This window comes from Rhea americana, unplaced genomic scaffold, assembly GCF_003343005.1.
Source record: "Rhea americana isolate MKP2758 unplaced genomic scaffold, rheAme1 scaffold_7, whole genome shotgun sequence".
Lineage (NCBI taxonomy): Eukaryota > Metazoa > Chordata > Aves > Rheiformes > Rheidae > Rhea > Rhea americana.
Genome location: NW_028186867.1, coordinates 10,954,395 through 10,974,162, shown reverse-complemented (window position 1 = coordinate 10,974,162; position 19,768 = coordinate 10,954,395). Strand labels below are relative to the sequence as shown.

General features: G+C 38.8%; 1 protein-coding gene across 1 annotated transcript; it reads left to right on the top strand.

Moving 5' to 3' along the window:
- The first annotated feature begins 640 nt into the window (after positions 1 to 640).
- On the top strand, positions 641 to 16,521 carry LONRF2 (LON peptidase N-terminal domain and ring finger 2). The gene is made up of 11 exons (XM_085321568.1): positions 641 to 778; positions 4,363 to 4,485; positions 5,586 to 5,747; positions 6,231 to 6,450; positions 8,448 to 8,544; positions 8,935 to 9,049; positions 9,727 to 9,848; positions 10,696 to 10,854; positions 13,637 to 13,799; positions 15,767 to 15,916; positions 16,276 to 16,521. The coding sequence occupies exons 1-11, from the start codon at positions 710 to 712 to the stop codon at positions 16,432 to 16,434; spliced, it is 1,539 nt and encodes a 512-aa protein (XP_085177694.1). The 5' UTR covers positions 641 to 709; the 3' UTR covers positions 16,435 to 16,521.
- The last annotated feature ends 3,247 nt before the right edge of the window (positions 16,522 to 19,768 follow it).

The following is a 19,768-nucleotide window of genomic DNA, read 5'->3' as shown; positions in this document are numbered from 1 at the left end:
ATCAGCCTATATTATTCTCTAGCTCTAGAAAATTCTATAGAGAGGCTAAAATTTCATCTTAGAATGCATTATAGAGACCTTATGAAAGGATTGAATAATGGTGTTTGAAATGTTTGTAGCTCGTATAGATTGAAAGTGGTTCATGAATGAGTGAGTACTAAGTTAGAAATGTCAGTGATCATCAGAGATCTGTTCGCCTTGAGGAGGGCAAGATAYTCTGGAGGCAAGTGAATATGAAATTTGAAGACTCTCTGCATTTTTCTTGATGAGTGGCTTCTGGGATATAGGTTAGCTGAGTCCTATGTTGGAGATTCCTCCATTTGCCATTTTATTTTAAGTAAAGTCAACATCAGGGCTGCTTTTTCACTTTCTTTTTAGTGTCCTGTAAGCAAGGGAAGGGAAGAGCAGGTGACATCCTACATGCAAATACGAGATCAACAAAATCTGCTCTGATAGACAAAATACAGAGATTGCTTGCAGGCGGGGAGGATTAAGTTTTAAGAAGGAAGGAATTGTCTTATTTCCATTACAAAAGAGTACAAATTTAACCATTGTACAGTTGCGCTTTTTAGGTTACTCTAGGTAAAATTCAGTTACTATATTTAAAACATGGTAATGTTTCTTTTAATGGAGTTCTTTCTTATCTTTTTGTTTTCCAGCTCCTTGCAAGTGTTCATTAATAGCACAGCGAGCAGAACTCTGTATATCAATGAAAAACTACCAGCAAGCTCTCCATGACGCAGAAGTCCTCTGTCGAAACAAACCCCATTGGCCTGCGGTACGGTACTTGTGTGTTGCAAAGAATAAGATGAAAACTGCTTGTTCCCAGGTTTCTCTTTGCAGTGGGGACAGAAATTTTGAGGTCACCATTGGAAGACTGTCTTGGTGTTATCGGGACTGGAAATGTCTACCAGAAGCTTAGGTTCTTCATATGGCACACATGGGGAGAGTCTAATGTGGCTCCAGTATGTCGACTTTCTGTGGTGGGCAGCTAGTGACATGATTTTTTTGTGCTTGTGCATTGATCTGCTACTGCTAGTACTGTAGCTTGGGTGGGATTGAGTCCAGCAGCAGAGGGGTTGCCATGCATTCTGGAGCTCCCTTTGGGATAGTGTGCCCCATGATAGTGAACAGCTTAGCCAGCTCCTGGCTGCTGTGACTTTCTGAGGAGTTTCCTAGATTGTATTTCAGGACTTTTTTTCCTTTAAGACCAAGAGTTCATGTATCTAATTCCTTCCTGTGTCATAGTGATTCATAGGAGGGTTTGAGAGATTTTTCCTTAATGAAATGAGGTACTACACGGAGCACTGGTTGTGGGCACTCTGAAGGAAGCCACAGAAATAATGTTAGGAAAGAGAAGTTAGGAATAAGCTCGCAGTGCCCATAGTTACCACCTATTGCCTAAGAGCAGACTGGGTGGCCGACAGTTCATCGACTTACTCCCTCACCCCATGAACAGCAACACCGCAGCACAGGTTTGGCCAGATAAAGCTCCCAGATGGAGACAGGGTGGCATGGGGAGCTGGATGAGAATTTTCGGAAGACCTTGACTTGATCTCAGTCTTTGCAAGAYCAAGAGGGTGCCACATGAGCTCCTCAGCAACCTGCATCACCAGGGAGGGTTGCAGGTAGCGCTCTGTTTCTAGCCTGGGAGAAAGTTGGATGCTTGTCTTCAAGGGATAATTGTTTTATCATCTATTAAGASCTTTTTTATATGAAGACAGGTCATAATCTTCTCCCTCACCCCCAATTTCACKGTTTAAAATCTGTCTTTTTGTCTAGGATCATTACTAATCAAGTCAGGAATTCATCTTGGGCAGCTTTGATTGGGTTTCTGCGCAGAGGGAAAGATGGATTAAGCGTGTTCAAATGTTTTTTGAAGTGTCTTGTCTGTTTGCCTTGAATCCATGGAAATATGATGGATGTCAGTTGTAGGCGGATAAAAACGTTGTTAATCACATCTCCAAAGAATGCTAATCTAAAATGAAATTTGTCATCATGGCATACCAGCAATATAACAGTTATATTTCTTTTGTGTATGTATTTGTCAGAATTTCCAGGCATGCTTTGGTAGTCCAGAATTAATATTATACAAGAATTCTAGGCATCTGCTTTGTTTTGTGTCTTGCAACACTTCATCCAGCAGCAGAGATCTAGCTCAAACATGCATTGTCTAGTTAAAAAAAAAAAAAAAAAAAAAGAGAGAGAAAGAAAAAGAAAGAGGTAAGCATAGCGTTCACCTACCAGAACCTTTTGGCCCATTGCTGACTTAAACTTAATGGCTCACTGAGTCAGTAAACCTCTGTTCGTTCTGCAGGTCCATTGTAGTAACTAGAGCAATAGACAAGTCTGTTTCCTTTTAGTCACCATGAAAAGCATATTCTCGGACTCTGAGGCAAGGAGAAATTTCCAGCTGTGATTTTCCTGTGAGAAGTAGAAACAGATGCCTTCCCTAAAGCTGCACAAGGTCCTGGCTAGATCTAGGCCCTTCAATCTGATGCTTGTCAKTACAGTACAATGTGAAAATCAGAAGGGGAGAAATTGGACGTGATAGTCCTTAAGTGTAAAGGCCTCAGTTTCTGAACCTAATTTCTAGTGTTATATCCTTAGATATTTCTCCCACAGAAAGCCCTTCTGTGGGAGATCAATATTCCCTTTGTGACTAATACTTGGATATGGTAATTGCTCTTGTGGCCCCTGAAGAAAGATGGCAAACAACCTTGTAGCCTCTCCAGTGCAATGGAGTTTTCTTATAAGCAATGTCTGATTTGTTAGGAGTTCCCTAAAACGATTTTACAGAGGCTGTGCACTTGTCAAAATAAAGAGGTCAGGTCTGTGGTGATGCCTCTCTTCTTACTGTGTTCAGAAAAAAAAAAAAACTTACCGAGATCTTGATGTGAAATGCCTCCAGCATGTTGACCATATCTGAATCCCCAAAAGTGGGGATTTGGCTTGGAACCAAATACAGTTCTGTCAGTACTCCTCAGTCCCAAACTCCTATTAGAAAATCTTGTGCTGTCTAGTCACTGGAATAAATAGGCTTCTTCACTCCGTTTTAAAGAAAGAGTCAGATTAAGTACTCAGTGCTCAACTTGAGAGATTGCCGTGTATTGAGACTTCTTGTTTAGTTCATCGAATGACATATGTTAATTAACCTATTCTAGGCAGTGCTCATTACTTTGTTTTGGTACAAGTCTCCTACTTACCTTCCTGACAGTAGTGAGGAAAAGATCTTAAGTGGCAGTGAATCAGCTTGAATGACTATATTGAAAGACCAAGAGACTTTCTTGGGAGGATTCTGTGGAACCAGATCTTTTGGCATTAGCATGAGGAACAGAAAATGTGTCTGTGCTTACCTGACCAGTTTCTGAAGGAGTTGCACTTTCGACACAGCCTAAAGATAACCATATAGATCAGAGGTGGACTTGAGTTTGCAGAACACAGTTCTGTCTAGTGAGCAATAGGCAAATGTTTAACTACATGTTTAGTTTTTCTCCATCTTTAAGGCTATAATTTCCATAGCCAGATACGAACCACAAATTGATGTCTGCAGGGAAATTTGAAAGTGGAGCATTCCTCTATACTGGATACAAGTAAAGTAGGACTTGTCCCAAGTTGACTATCTAATCTGTTGTCCATGGGTATTCTACATTAGTGTTTGGGAGAGGTGGAAGGGGCTAAAAATTCTGGTTAAGTACTGGTTAGTTCTAAATTCATTATATGTTGGTCTTTTCTAGCCATGTAAAATAAGTCACAAATCGTGTCTGTTCTGACAAGACACCCAGCAAAAGTGAGTGTCCTAAACATGAAATCTTCTGCTCCCTCACCTGCCACCTCCAGCCTGCCCTGTGCTACTACATTTCCCAAGTAGTTTTGTTGCAACCAAAATTGACTTGGTATGTGAAGTGGTTCTCCTAGATATCAAGATGTAGTATTCTCCGGCTCCAGGGAATATCTTTCCTTGTTCTCTGTCTGGTCACCCKCTGAGGAAAGGCTTGGTGTCTTTGGCTGCTGATGATGCAGCACCTTTGGCTCCCCCTTGCAGTGGCTAGCCTCTGAGGCAGAGGAAGAGAGAGGAAGAACAGCGGGTTCCCAATGGCATTTTTTTCAGCAAAAGGTCATGGTTTTCCCCAAGTTACATAGATCGAACAGATTGACACCGAAACAACATCGGAAATGTAATTCTGTGACATCGTATAGCYGACAGCTTGTGGTCAATAATGACAAACGATAAGCAAAATCTACAATGCTGACTATTCTTCACTTGCAGAATGGAATAAATTTCAAGAAGTCTGTTTGCTGGTGGCTTACTGCATCTTCAGAAATGATCTCTAGAATTCTATGTTTTCTTTATGTGAACAGGGTCATTWTGTGAAAGCGAAAGCTCTTTCTGGATTGGAAAGGACTGAGGAAGCATTGAAGGAGTTTCTATACTGTGTTGCCTTAAATCCTGAATGGAGCGCAATGAAGAAAGAAGCCCAGAAGGTATAGAATGTATTTATTGGCCACTTCTTAGCCATTGCGCTGATGAACCTTATTAGTATTATGTCGTGGGAGAGGCCTCTTGCATTTAGTTCATGTCTCGATCACAGGGATTGTATATTTGTAGATTCCACTACAAATCTGTTATTTGTCCCCTACAATTTGTAGATTCCATTTCCAGTACATCAGCTGGATTTGAGCATGCCTGGATTAAGTAGGCTCAAGACTCCTAATTTTAGTGTCCCTCAGAAAATGATTTTTTTGCAGAAACTAGTGAGAGGGTTGAGAGGGGATTTATGTGCTACCCTGAAAGGAGGTGAAGGAGTTGTTGCCTCTGTAGACCTTCGATGTTTAACTTGCTATAAGGGACACACTTATTGCTAACCTGCCATAATTAGGTTCCCTCTTAGGTCTATATGGGCAGATTTTTGAAAAAAAATGAAAATTCATCAGAATCATGGTGGAGACTGGTGAGAAGGGGAGAAGGCTCTTCACAGTTTTTAGCTATCGATGAAATATGCTTGAGGGTAGAGAAATGCTTTTTGGGTGCAGATAATGAAAACTGAAATGCATCTGTGTTAATCAGCTTTGATAGGAAAGCATGTTCTGAGTCTTCTGGAAGTAGCGATCTGAGGCTCAGAGAAGAGAGGGATAGAAGCAGGAGAAAGAGAGTGACAGAGCACTGGCACAGGTTGCCCAGAGAGGTTGTGGAGTCTCCTTCTCTGGAGATATTCAAGACCTGCCTGTATGCAACCCTGTCTAACGTGCTCTAAGTGACCCTGCTGAGCAGGGAGGTTGGACTAGATGATCTCCAGAGGTCCCTTCCAACCTTACTGATTCTGTGATTCTATGAGGCAATAGAATGTCACCCTGCTCATGGAGAGCAGAGGCTTTTGGGGAAGGAGGTAGATGCTCAGAGATGATGATCTTGGGATGTCTCTACAATTGTGAGAATTGCCATACAAGTTTCTTGCGAGCACTGAGGATGTCCTAGTTTTTGCAAGCATTTTAGCATTTGGAAGCTGCAAAGTTTGTAGTATCTGTGTTCATACAAAGAAAGATCCTGTCTTAATACTTCTTTTTTTTCTCTCTTAATTGACTAGATAATGTGTGAGATGTTTTTCCCAGCCTTTGAAAATGTGCATGATAGTCTAACAGCACCTTTCTCTAGTCGAACATCTTATACAAGATTGAAACCTGCATTTTTGAGTAGCATAAACACACAGTCAGCTGCTGAAGATAGTTCTATTGCTGGGTCCTCAAAGGTAAAGTGAAAAGCACTCAACATACAAGTACTAAAAGTAACACAGGAATCTGTGTCTGATCTCTGTGACATTGTCTTTGTCTACACTCAAGTAGGCACTTTATTTCATGGTAAGCCTGTTTTCTCTAGTTCTTTTGGGATGTCTTGATGGGGTGTATTTCTTCATAAAAATAAGAGAAAGAAATTCTTTCTGCAGAGAAGAAATGAATGCCTTCCTGTGGGAGTGTTCATTAAGGGTGCTTTTTTTTCTCTCTCTCTCTCTCTGTGCTGTATATACTCTGAATCTTAGTATGATGGGAACAAAATTTGCAGAGAAGGGAAACGACCCTGTCTGTTTCATGTAACTTGAGAGTGCCCCTGTTTGATATTGGCTTTTTCCCTTTCTAAACTTACTGTAGGGACATTGATGTATTGCTGAGGTGTACAACAGAAAAAAAGCAAAATTGTCTCATGCCTTATGTAAATGTTCCTGATTTCTTTCTAGGATACTGTGTTCAGGTTAACAAAAAACCCGTCCCAAGAATCTGATGTATTTAGAAGCACTGATTCTTCTGTTTCCCATCACGTACTCTACTTTGAAGACAACAAGAAGTCCTTGGGAGCTATTCTCTCCAGTTTACCTGGGGTTGGCTTAAAAAGAAAGCTGTCCAGTGAAATGAGGGATTTACAAAGCTTGGAAGTGCCCAATAAAATTCCTAAAAAAGGTTTGTGCTATGGTTTAGAAAGTCACTTACTTTGCACTTACTTAAAAAAGATAAACTAGTTTTTTTGTGCTTCCTTTTTATAGATGTAAATGAAACATGAGGGATTGAAATAATATTTTGTTACCTAGTATGTCTGTTTCTGCTATAACAGCTTTACTCAATTAGCCATTGGACCATATAGATTTAAAAGATCTTAAAGCCATTTAAGTACAAATACTATTTACATTATTACAGAACAATCTCAATTCAGTGAACACTCTTTTCATTTTCAAAGGAGCATTTCTAATATATAATACACCAATAGTTTAGTTTTTGTATTGCTGGTGACATTGCTATTTTCCAGGCCTCAGAGATATGACTGAACTTCAGTGACTTTCTATATGAAGGAAAGATACAATAAGCTGGAGAACTAATCTTTAATTGGCATCAGGAGCAGTCACATGCAATTTTACATGAATTTTTCCAAGCAAACAAAGAAGCCTTTTGAAGGCTAATAAGTCCACCCATTCTGTCACTTGATAGCTGTGCTTACAATTGCTGTGCTTCTCAAGCTTATAACAAAGACCTCTAAAGTGTTTTTAGTGCTCTGGGAAAAAAGTGGTGAAGGCAGTATTTTGGATGAGTAGTGAAATAATTGGTTAAAAGAGGCTTTTAAAATGCCACTATATTGGCATGCATTTTTTACCGTAAAAGAAGAAAAAAAAACACCTCCTGGACAAATCCGACTTCTGCCTTGAAATGTTATTGGTCTTGAAGTGCTGCTTTTTGTCTGGCATGTCCACAAATTATCATTTTGTGACAGGGAAAAATGCTGTACTTGCCTATGAACTGCAAACTCAGTAAATAGATTGGGAAATCTGACCCTCCTCTATCTTCACAGTAAAGGCCAGAGATCGCATTTTGTGCATAACCATTAATTTCTGGTCTGTGCTAGATCCTGATGCCATGTTGCTATTTGTGGAACAAAACAGTTAGGTTCTTGCTATTACTAAAGGCTAACATGCAAGATATAAGTTAAAGATAACTGTTTTCTATCTAGGCCATGCAATGCTGCTGCCCTCTCCCCTAGTGTGTACTTGAGATAAACCAGATGTTGAGCATAAGTTATCCTTTAACAAAACATCTTAATTTTTTAATTTAAAAAGCTGAACATTTTTTTTAATGATCAGTGATTTTGAATGATAAAAAGGACATGGAGGCAATAGTCATGGTTTGGTTGCAACCCTCACTGGACAGAAAAGATGCAGATCATAAAAGAAGTTACAGAATCTGCTTTTACAAATGTAGTCAGAATCTTAAGCTGGTAATTCTTGAGCTGCTATGAASATTGAGGCCCCTGCTCATAAGTGTATTAACTACAGCAGTACCTACTATCCTCAAAAAAACAGGATGGGCAAAATTTTAAGTGTTTTGTTTCTGTATTTGCAGAGTGCTGAGCTGGTGAAATTAGTGTTAGCTACTTTGGCTTCAGTAGTCTTTAAAGTTTAAGCTGTTTGAAACTTGGGATTTCCACAACAGGCTAGTGTAGAAGAGTATAAGCCTTTTTATACTTGTGAGAAAAATTACTCCTGCTGAAAAAATCTGTAGCAAACAGTGCTGAAATACTTTAAATATGTGTAAACAAATTAAATTCTGGACTTAACATACTCAAAAACATCTGGCCTGGCTGATGTGGGAGTGGTGATAGTGGTGGGAAAGCAATAGCAGAGCATTTTAAAAACTAGCCTTAAAAAAACAACAACCATTTTTGGAGAAGAAAATCATGGGTATTCATCTCTAAAATGCTTTCTCTGGCCATGGACTTCTTTCTCTGCTCTCCAAAAAGATCTTCTGCCAGAAAGTCTAAAAATTAGATGGAAACTATGTTTTTTTGTTAAACAAAGCTCAGGATAAATTAGAGAAACAAGATTCTTTATGGAAAAACAACCTGAACAGCATTCAAWATTGCAGTAATACTTAAATGTTTTTTATAATTCTCTTCTTAACTACTTGCTTAGATGCAGATGTTTTACCTGAAAAAACTGCCATTACTTCGAGTGAGATACCAACAACCCTTGTGGATGCTTCCGACTTTGAGTGTTCCCTCTGTATGAGGTATGACTAGATTGATCTGGGATGAAGATCTGAAAGCTTTTTTAGCTTCTGACAAAAGGTTTTATGTTTTAGGAAGGGAACTGACAACAGAATGTCGAATTCATTACTTCATTTTTTTTTCTGAAACTGGCATCTAACGACCCTTTAAAATTGGATAGTTTTCTTCAACGTGCTTTAACTTTGTGAGTCATTTAAAAAATGGAAAACCTTTTCCTTTTTTTCCTTTTTCCCTTAGGATGGAAAACCATCCTAAGACAAAGAGACCACCCATGATTTATATGAAAGGAGGAAAGGAGATGGCTAAGTTTAGTCATTCATTTCCACAAATTAGGAATCTGTGTTGTTTATGTTGGCAGCTTAACTTTTTTTGTTCCATGTTTTCTTGTTCAGGTTGTTCTACGAACCTGTTACCACTCCTTGTGGACATACCTTTTGCCTCAAATGCCTTGAGCGTTGCCTTGACCATAACCCGCATTGTCCACTCTGCAAAGAAAAGCTGTCAGAAGTAAGTATCTCCTTGCTCCAATTAACAAAAACGTACCCAGTAGTGTTCTGTTGAAAACAAGTATGTTGGAGGTATTTTATGATTCACATATGGCAGAACAGCAGAGTAGTGCCCATAGCATCAAGCTGTTCACAGACCTTATTTGCTCCAGAGTATGTTCTGTCATTCCTTAAAGAAAAGGATGGTGCTTTGGGTAATCCAGAATTCTGGTATCTCTTCAGACTCCTGCCTGAGGAGTGGCAAACGGTCCCGTTCCTACCATCCATCCTCTGGATCTCTGCTGACTGTGAACAAGTAGTGGTCATTCCTTGATTGAAACTTGTGCTCCAGTATGCGTAATCTGTTTATACACTGAGTGCTTTTGGGGGAGGAGAAACCTATGAACTCTAGATAAAAAGATCATATGTATCATTTACAGAAGAGAGGAGGARCTGCTTTATCTTGGTGTTAGCACAGCCTCTGCCAAGTGGAAGACTTGGAGTTAAAATTAATGGGGCATTGGAGTGAGTTACATATCCTTAAGTCGGAGTTTTGATGCCTGAAGGCTGAGAAGGAAGAGGAATCAGTAGACTAACGGGCTTAATGCTGTGTTGTGTTTATAAAAGGGGATGGGTTGGAAGGAAGAGACATTAGCTGACTTTTCATTACCGGGGTTCAGAGTTGACTCTTCTTTGCAGTTTCTGGCAAGTAGAACTTACAAAAAGACCGTCCTTACAGAAGAACTGATAATCCGTTACTTGCCGGAGGAGTTGTCAGAAAGGAAGAAGGTTCATGAGGAAGAAATGAAGGAATTGTCAAAGTAAGCTCTTCTTTTTACTATGAACAGTTGTCACAGAAATGTATTTTTAATCCAGATTACTGGAGAAACTTTTCATTTGCATATGGAAATGCACAAAATGCATGAAATGAATTTGTAAATGCACCTACTAGATGTTTCATATTTTTGGCATATTTATTGCAGATAAACAAGAAACAATATCCTTGGATAGTGGAGAGACACAGCAATATCTTACAATAGAGTTAATTGCTTTATTCCTTTCAATCAAAATAATATCAGCTTTCAGAGTTATGGTGGGAGTTGTCTGGGAGTAGAAGCCCAAATATGAGTGGATTACACTTCAGGTCAGGATAAGTGCAAAGGTTCATTGGTGTATCAGTGCTGTGTCGCTCTTACTGTACAACTCAATGAAGACGAAAAATAAAACATACAATTAAAGTTGAAAAAGTAATATGAGGATTTGCTGACTTTTTTAAAATTAAAGGGCTTTACTAAACTTTGAAATCCTCTGTCACCTTGCTTTAAACATGACTAGTTCTTAGATATTAAATTACTGTAGAAAATTATGACTGAAATCCTGCCATTTGTATTTAAGCTAGATGTGTCTATATGCACACATTTGGGAAACTGCCTATTACTTCCTGAGTTTCCTGCTATGTAAGTAGATTAGAGGATTGTGTCCTTCATGTATTAACAGGAAGAGTCCTGAAATATGTTTATGGTTCATCATTTTTAAATGACAATCAGATATGTGTTACAAAGAACGAGTCTGAGGAAACCACTGGAGTCAGTGCTGTATTAAAGGTTTATGCTGAATATAGCAGTATGCAGAATAAAGCTGAACGTTTTTTTAACAATTATTTTGTAGTTTGAATAAAGATGTTCCTATCTTCGTATGCACCATGGCTTTTCCTACCATCCCTTGCCCACTTCATGTCTTTGAACCTCGTTATCGTCTAATGATAAGAAGATGCATGGAAACTGGTACCAAGCAGTTTGGCATGTGCTTAGCTGATGAATTGAAAGGGTAAGGACATGAGCTAAAAATGTTCTGTGTTGCAGTGTTGTGATGCTAGTGGAATACTACAGCACAGTATATTTGTCTCCCCAAATCACTGGGATCTTGCCATTCCTGTATGAATCAGTACACAAGTTGGTGGATTTTTATTTTAGTATATTGAACGTTCCTTTTGACACAAAACTCTTCAATTTTATTGCACCTCTGTTGGGTGAATAGCAGGAATACACTTCCTCCTCCTAGGACAGGCTCCAAAAATAGCACTTAGTTGTGTATGTGGTTGAATAACTTTTCAGCTTGCTTTTTCTAATGAAGGCTAACAAAGTCAGTTTGAAGTTGCTCTTCTATCTGCTCTTTTTTAAAAAAAATCCAGATCTTTCATAGTTTTCCTACATACACTGTATCATTTGAATGAAACAAAATATAGCCTTGGCTGAGATGCCTGTTTTGCGGCCGAATGTTGAATTTTGATATTTGTCTCTCCTGCTGTGTTCACTTTCTACAGTGAGTAGGTTGTCTGCCTATATGAAATCCATTTTTGTAACTTCTGACATAGGTGTTTTTGCAGATAACAACTCCCTATGTGGAGACTAAATACTGATCAGTAGTTGAAAGTCTAGATGAAACCTTCAGTTTTTATCCTTTATAGATAATGTAACAGTTTTGGGGGGTGAAGAAGATAGGCAGAAGCTTGTGGAAAAAAATGATATTTTAAGAGAAGTCTACTTTATGAGATGTGATAGATAGTTACCACCTTCAGAAGATATGTTGGAGTAATGCAGATTGTAGACTACAAGTGTGAGAAGTTTTAAGGACACACTAATGCTCAGGAGCAGCCTTTTTACAGGGGGGTATCATGACTGGAGCTGAGAGGAGGGGAGTCATACCAGGCTTTGGCAGCCTTCCCTTGTTGATATGCCCCCCCCCCCTTTTTTTTCCCTCACAGATCAGAGCATAATTGTAGAAATAGGAACATGGGAGATAATACAGTTTCCAGTCTGCTCTGGCTGTGCTTTGTGTCATTGAGAACCTGCCAGTGTGCTGTTGTTGAGGCATCCACGGTAGTTTTCTGACTGTACTGAAAACAATAGTTGACTTACTCAATAACATCGTATATGATATTTTAAAATGCAGCTGCTGGGGTTAGACTTTTATATGTACTATCTATTTTGAGCTATTAAAATAATAAAACATTTTAAGCATGGTGTCTTCTACTTAAGCCACTGAAACACAGGATGCCCTCATCTGTAAGCACCTGGTAGGCTATTGTAGCTTCTTATACAAATAAAGAGATTCTCTCATTGATTCAAAGTTGCAAAATCATCTGGGAATAGAAAAAGTGGGGAAACTTGTTTTGCCTCATCTAATACRATGTAGGCATGGGAAGCTGAGATTCATACCTTCTTTGAAAAACATGGTGAGATGTTCATTACCTTCCTCTGTTTTAGTTTTCCGTTTTGAATTTAAACTGGAGGGGAGAGTTGTTTATGAACATTTAGTACGTGTCAGCATGTCAGTATATTTTGTGCCCAATTCTCGGTGTTTTCTTGTCTCTTTCTGATTGAAGTCACTTTCTATTCAAAAGTAACTTCTCATAGAACAACAAAAATCGTTCATCACCTTTATTTGGGGACTAATTTTTAAACTCTCTATGAATGTCCCCAGTAGCCTTAATTTACAAAGAATAAGTTATGTAGCTGTTTAAATAATTTCACTGTAATAAACTTGATTGTCATAATCCTACCGGTAGACCACACAGCACTTATTTTTATATAACTGTGTTCTTCTTGCTCTTCCTCAGTTCATGTTTAGTGTAATGAAAGAGAGAGAGTGGTTATTCACAGTGGTCAGCTTTTTTTGCTGTTAAAAACATGATTTCTAGTAGAATGGAAATGGGAATCATTTCTCTGCGTGCTGCTGTTTTTTCATTACTATGGTGCAACATGCTGCCAAGCCCTAGTATAACAAGTATTCCCCTGATGTAACATTTATCAGGCCCAGTAGGGATTTGTTACCTTGAGATTAGACTAGATACAGCGCATTCTTCTGGTTAATGATAAGCAGTAAGCTGAGGTACAAAGCTGTAAGGTGCAAAGTTGTGGATCAACATACCATGGTGAAGAATCATTGTGTGATCAACCTTTTTAATGGAGTAACTAAAGTACGAATGCAAGATAGATTAAAACTGATAGTTCAAATAAAGATTTTTCGCATGCTTGTTTCCAGGACATGATTAAAACCTGTAACTTCTTTAAATAAAACAGATATAAATAAATGTGGTTCTGCTAACAGTTGGGTTTTTTTTTTTTAACTTAGAGAATACAAATGCAAGAAGAATCTTGCTGTGAAAATGCCTTTTCCTTTTAGAGCCTCTAATCCTCTGCTTACACCTCAGAGCAGGGTGGGTAGCCTTGGACTGTTCTACTCATCAGCCCTGCACTTATTTCTCAGTTTCTTACAGTGTCTTAACCCATCTAGTTTTCTTTGCAAACCAGGTGAACTTACCACCAGCAGGTGGCAACTCCCAGCATGAAACATGTTCCATTTAGTTCCCCATCCCTTCGCTACCTCCCCCAAATATTTAGAAGCTGTTAGTGCTGCTTTCTGGGACCTTTCCCTTTGTGGGAAAGCAGAAAGGGTAGGAGTTTCGTGGCTTATGTGGATAAGCAGAAATGTCACCAAAGCAAGGATCTTCTTTCAAGTAAAAAGTGGTGATTTATGCCCAGTATTTGTCCTGATGTTTATAACACTTGTTGATGACTTCCACTTTTATGCCCTTCTGTCATTTCAGATTTGCAGATCATGGCTGTATATTAGAGATCAGGGAYGTAAAGTTTTTTCCTGATGGGCGCTCAGTTGTTGATACAGTTGGTGTCCGTCGTTTTAGGGTCTTAAGCCATGGCCAGCGAGATGGATATAACACAGCAAACATCGAATATCTTGAAGATAAAAAGGTGATCTATGGTACAAAGTTATTCATACCCATATATTGCTGGATTCACTTAAATGGCCTTTCCCTTGTTGCATTTCAAGTTAGCTGTGCAATATCATTATAAAAATTTTAGCTCTGTTTTGGAAACCGTGAACTTACTTAGTCTGCCTCTTATTTACTTCCTTTTCTTCATTTCTATCCTTATGATTGTCTCTACCCGAAGCGTTGCAGTCCTATTGTCAATCTCAAAGTAGCTTCTGAGACCCGGATGATGTGATCTGTCATGATGTTTAGATGAGGTCAAAGTAGTGTTTTAAAACTGGTATGGACTTGCAGCCCTTCTAAGAACATGTTTCTGTTGTTACAGAACTCACTAATCTCTCCTTTCTCTGAATACAGAATATCTGTTTCTAGCTTTTGCAAGCTTCATATAACCTTGTAATTCTGGTTTACAGAACAGCTCTTCAAAGAAACGTGGGTTTCCATTCTTAAAAAGAGATCTTAGTGACATATGGTTACGATGCCTGTACCAGCATCCATCAAAACTGACTAAGAGCAGAGAATTGCAGGACTGGGAGTAGCTTTTAAAAATAATAAGTCCTCTTATGAAATCTCCTGCAAATGAGGTGCTTGTGATGGTTTTTGGCCAAAGTGTAAATTTTTGACTGWGCTTAATTATGACTTCCTGGATCATCTTCAGAACGTGTCTGTAAAACGTTGATACCTCTTAACATTGAGCATAGTAGTGATCTCATGCCAACTAATGACATTCCATTCTGGTCACGTAGTTCTTAAATGTACTTTCATAGTTGATGTATAAGTCTGTAGAGTTCAAGTAGGGCTTTTTCAGCTTATGCAAGGTGATGCAATTGTTYGTCGGGGCAGATAAGGCAGATCCTGCAGAGATGTCCCCCCCCCCACAAATGGTTGAAGCACGTAATCTATTCAGAATTATTGCTCTGCCCTGTTTAAATCCCCAGTGAAAGATAGTGGAACATAGACRTCAAGGCATTGTTTTGTAGATGTCGCCAGAGACCGGCTCTTTGTAATTAGAGTGAGATTTACTTTGTCTCACTTGAGAAGCTGAAGTCTGAGTTCATCACCCTGCATTCCTGTTATATTCGATGATGAAAAATCTCAGTCCAAAGCTGCCTATTTATCTGCTCTGTCTTAGATACCTACCTTAAGATGAGATTAATTGCCCTCTAGAGCTATTTCTCCTCGACTGTGAAGGGCATCCAGAGCAGTTAGCTCAGATGTGTCTGAGTAGTGCAGATAAAACCCACCTTTGGTGTGTACAGCTAAAAAAAAAAATGACTTGCAGTGCTTTTTTTCTAGGATTTATTTTGCTTATGCTTTTTTCTTTCCCCTAATGACTAAATAGTCAAGTCTGTGCAATTAAAACACTTCTTGCCTCAGTGAGGGCCTTTCCTTATGGCTGTTCCTGATATTGAGAAATCATCCACTTTTACCTGCTTACTGCCTCCTCATGCACCTGCCCTCCTCCACCTTCTCCCTGGCTGTTCTACCACAGCCTTAACACTTCTATAAAACGTGTTGATTTCTAAATGCAACAGAATCCCTATCATTCTGCTTGGTGGCTGTAGGAATCCTTTTATTTTACAAAATAATATAACAGTGTTCAGAGGTTCTTCTGTGATAGGGACTAGAGTTTATGGATTTGAGGGGGTTAATACGATGTCTGGGATGAGAAAGCAGGTCCTTCTGTTGTGCCAGCATTTATCAATAGATATTAATAAAGCAGTAACTTTTCGAAGAAATGTCTTTTTGGAACATTGCTTGTAGGGGAGGGTAAAAAGAATCCACATCACAAGTTTGAAATATGAGACTTGAGTACAGTTTGCTTAGATAAGAACATTTGAACAGCAGCTGTCACTGCATTATTGTGCTTCACTTGCTTCTGGGGAAGCATATGAACTCCACAGTATCAAACTTACTTTGTTCCCTCTCCCTTCTTTTAACAATAAGGTTGAAGGACCAGAATATGAAGAACTTGTCCGCCTTCATGATTCGGTTTATGATCAAGCTGTTGCCTGGTTTACTTCTCTTAAAGACAATATGAAAGTGCAAATTCTCAATCATTTTGGGTCCATGCCAGGAAAAGAACCAGAGCCACAGGTAAACCTTCTCGCATAAGCATCTTTGTTCTAGATGTTAAGTTTTTCCGTAAGACTGTTTTCTGACAGAGCTTTTTGTTTTTTTCCTGCATCCTAAGCTCTTCTTACTTTACTCAGTTTTGATCTATTAGCTTGAAGTGTGGTAAACAATTACTGTACATCAATCTAAATAAACATCTGAAGAGATCATCTTTAATGGGGCAAATAGACAAGAAGAGCACCTGAAATCAAATGCTGGGTCACTCCTTGAACTGTTTTATCGTAGCTTTCTTAGCAAACATAAGTAGTAGGGGAAGGTGGTGCTCTTTGTGGGACACTGTTGGTAAATACATTATTACATGTCTCTCCGTCCTGTTTCAGAGCAATCCCAGTGGTCCTGCCTGGTACTGGTGGCTCTTGGCAGTGTTGCCACTGGAAAACAGAGCTCAACTGGCTATACTGGCTATGACTTCCCTTAAAGATCGTCTTATTGCCATCAGACGTGTGTTGATATTTGTGACTCGCAAAAGACCCAGATAACATGGACTTCAGCTGTGAGCAGGCACTGACAACATCTCATGATAGGTTGTTTGGGGGGTAGGGAGAGGGGTTGTTTTTTTTTTTCAAGGAATCTTTCAGAAATGAACAGCCCTTTCTGACTGTGTCCAGCATCCATCCATTATGTCGGTTTGTTATTCTGGGTATTCACCAAACTTTGCACTCTATCCAGTTGTCCTGGTGAAATCTGAGCCTCTACAAAGCTGTGCTACAGTTAGAAAGTAGCTGGTAGATGTGGATAATTGCTTCAAAGTGCTATAATAGAGTTGATGTTTCTAGCCTGCAAGAGAGTTAAGTGCTGGAGCAGCACCACCGGCCCACGTGTGAATTCGATTTCTACTTAGTAGAAAAAGGAATCTGGACAGTGGACTGAAGAGGTGTGTCCAAGACTTTCCTGAAGCTGGAGAATAAAAGAAGAGTAATGCTTCCCCAGTAGAAAAATGCATGAAGACTATAAAGAACAGTACGCTGTTAGTGAACTGGTAGGCAGTCTGTCGTACACCCACATCTCTCTTTTTCAAGAAAAATCAGTCTGTGAGGAAAAAAAATAAGCCGTTTGTGGTCAAGGCATCTGAAGATGTTTATCTGAAAGAATAATAGCTACTGAATAAGTATACTATTTAGTAGCCTTAGGTAATCCCTTGTGTTGTGATTTGTGTGTTGTAACTGATTGAGTATGTACAAAATGTTTGAAGAGGTGTACTTTGGTTTATTTTAAAAAAATCAAAGTAATCCAAGCTGGTCTTATCACTAAATTCAAATCAAACCAGCTCCCTAAAGTATGATAAACGCTGCTGTGAAATGATTTAATTGCAAGTATTAGGAAGGCATATTGCAGTTTTCTCTGAACGTGTTCTGCAAGGGAAGTTGGCTAGGATAAAACCTGGGAAAGCTTCCTCTCCCATCTTGTCTGCAGTGCCGTGCTGACCTAATGCTCCGTTGGAATGACCTCTATTAGAACGTGTTTCAAGCTGAAAGTGTTGTAGTTTAGTACCAGTTGCTGTACGTGATGGAAATCAGTCCCCATAACACCATGAGAAGAGGCACAAACCGAACACTAAAAGGCAAGTCTCAATGCAAGCTTATGTCAGGTGTTAACCTTCGTTTGTGTTTTTGATTTTTTTTATATATATTTTGTTTTTATCTAACTTTGATAGCTATTAAATTGGTTGCTTGTCAGTCAAATGATCAGCGTTTGTTTAAATTGCCAATGAAATAACTAACAGTGTTACAAATTCAATTGGCATAGTTCCCTACAAGTAGAAGTAATACTACCAACAGGGAAAAAGTTGACTTGAATCTCTATGTGCTGCAAGCATGAGACCAATTTGAAGACTTATTCATGCGCAGAAGTCTGGTGAGATGAAATGGCTGTTTACCTAAATGGTCAAAGTGCCTGGTTTCTTTTTGTTGTTGTTGTTGTTCATTTGTCCTTATTTGTCAATGAAGATATATTTTGTTTTTGTTTTCAGTTTGCACATCAGTTCTGGAAGAAGACTGCATTAAAATGCAGCAAATAAGATATATTACCTGTTCTCTTTGGGTATTGTAGTTATAACCTGTGTGGTCTGGGAAACAAAAATACTGAGCTTTTTCCTTTCAGCAAATGGCTACCACAAATGGTTTCTGTAACATACCCTGAATGTACTGTAACTGCCTCTACCTTGAACACGCCTTTTCTATTTAAGTAATTTGTAAGTATATTCTCTGAATTGTGAAGTGCATAATTTACAACCAATGATGTAATAACCTCTACAGTAGCCTTCTGTGAGTTCTGCTACCGTCACCAAAATACTAAAAATAGAAGCTGAATACATTTCCTCCAGGATTTGAAGATGATGGAGAGAAAGTCATTGAAGTATAATGGAATTTCTAGAGGATTGTTCTATAGAYGGGGGAGGAAATGTCAGAAATCAGTGGTTCTTAAGCTCACTATCAACTCAGCTACCAAAGGATGGTTTGGTAAAGGAATTCTCAGACCAGAAAATGGACTGTATTTGATCTTGCAATCCATTCTGTTCCACTTCTCATTCTTCCCATTGCTTTCTATGCTATGTATTTCTTCTAGATTCTCATCTCGCCCATCTCTCCTTCATGTGTCTTGCCTAGTTTTGAGTATTAATAGTTTGGCTGCAAAGGGACCCTGATGGTATTTGTATATTGCTGGTCCCTGATGATATTTGTATATTGCTGGTCCCTGATCTTACATGTGCTTAATTTTACATATAGGAGTGCATTTAAGGAAAAAAAAATCAAGGTGCTAGTTAGTGTCTTCTTGGCTTTGCCTCAGTAACTAATGTGAATATTTTTCTTTGCAAAAGTGATTTTTCAAGGTATCTACTGTTGAGGTACTTCTAAGAGGAAACCCTACAGAACAGAAGTTCTTTATTGCAGTTCTGTAATATATAAAGAGACATTTTACATGGAAAGTGACATTTTTATCTTCATGAAGGCCTGCATAGTTAATGGAGTGATGTTTATTGAAGAGAAAGCTGAACTGTAGAGGGATTTTTTTTAGTAAAGGTTTAAAGCAGTTTTTAAATATTTCAGTGACTGATGTTTTGGATAAATGATACAACTTAGAAATTGTCTCTGTGTGGATGCAAATAACAAATGAGCAGCCCAAAGCTGACATTTCTTCCAAAACATTGAACGCTGATCAAATAGAAAAGCTTTAATAAAAACAATCACCACTACCCTGTGATACTTGCTTTCTAAGGGAGAGTACCCGTTTCATTGCTACCAAAATATCTCTGCCGTGTAATCTCCACAGCATCCAGTAGTACCTCATTGGAAAAGCTAGCTATCTCATTTCTCTTTTGGCTAGAGGAAATACTGACGTTACAGCCGTCGTGCGCTTTTGTGCAACTTGTCACCAAGGTACATATGGAAGCATGGAGCTGAGCTCCTGGAAGAGATAGACAGGATTTGTTGCCTTTCTAACTCATTATGCTCTTCTTGCTTGCTATCCAAGCAAGGATGCTGGGATATATGATGAGTCTCTTCACTGTGGTGAATGTGGCCCTTCTTTATACATCATAAAGAGGCCAAAAAAAAAATCCCTCTACCTCTACACCTGTTGTTCACCTGTAAAGCTTCAAGCTACAAAATTATATATATTTTAACCTTTTTTTGTCTTTCAGAAGCATACTAATTGTTTGCCACTGAGGCCTTTTATCTACTGTATTTTAATAAGTTCATTTGATAGTCATCGAGATCTCTTTGTATTTCTAACCTGTTGATCTTGTCATGTTTCTTACTGCTCCTTTTTCCTTGTTCTCCAGTCCACTTTTAAATTGATAAATAGAAAGCTGTA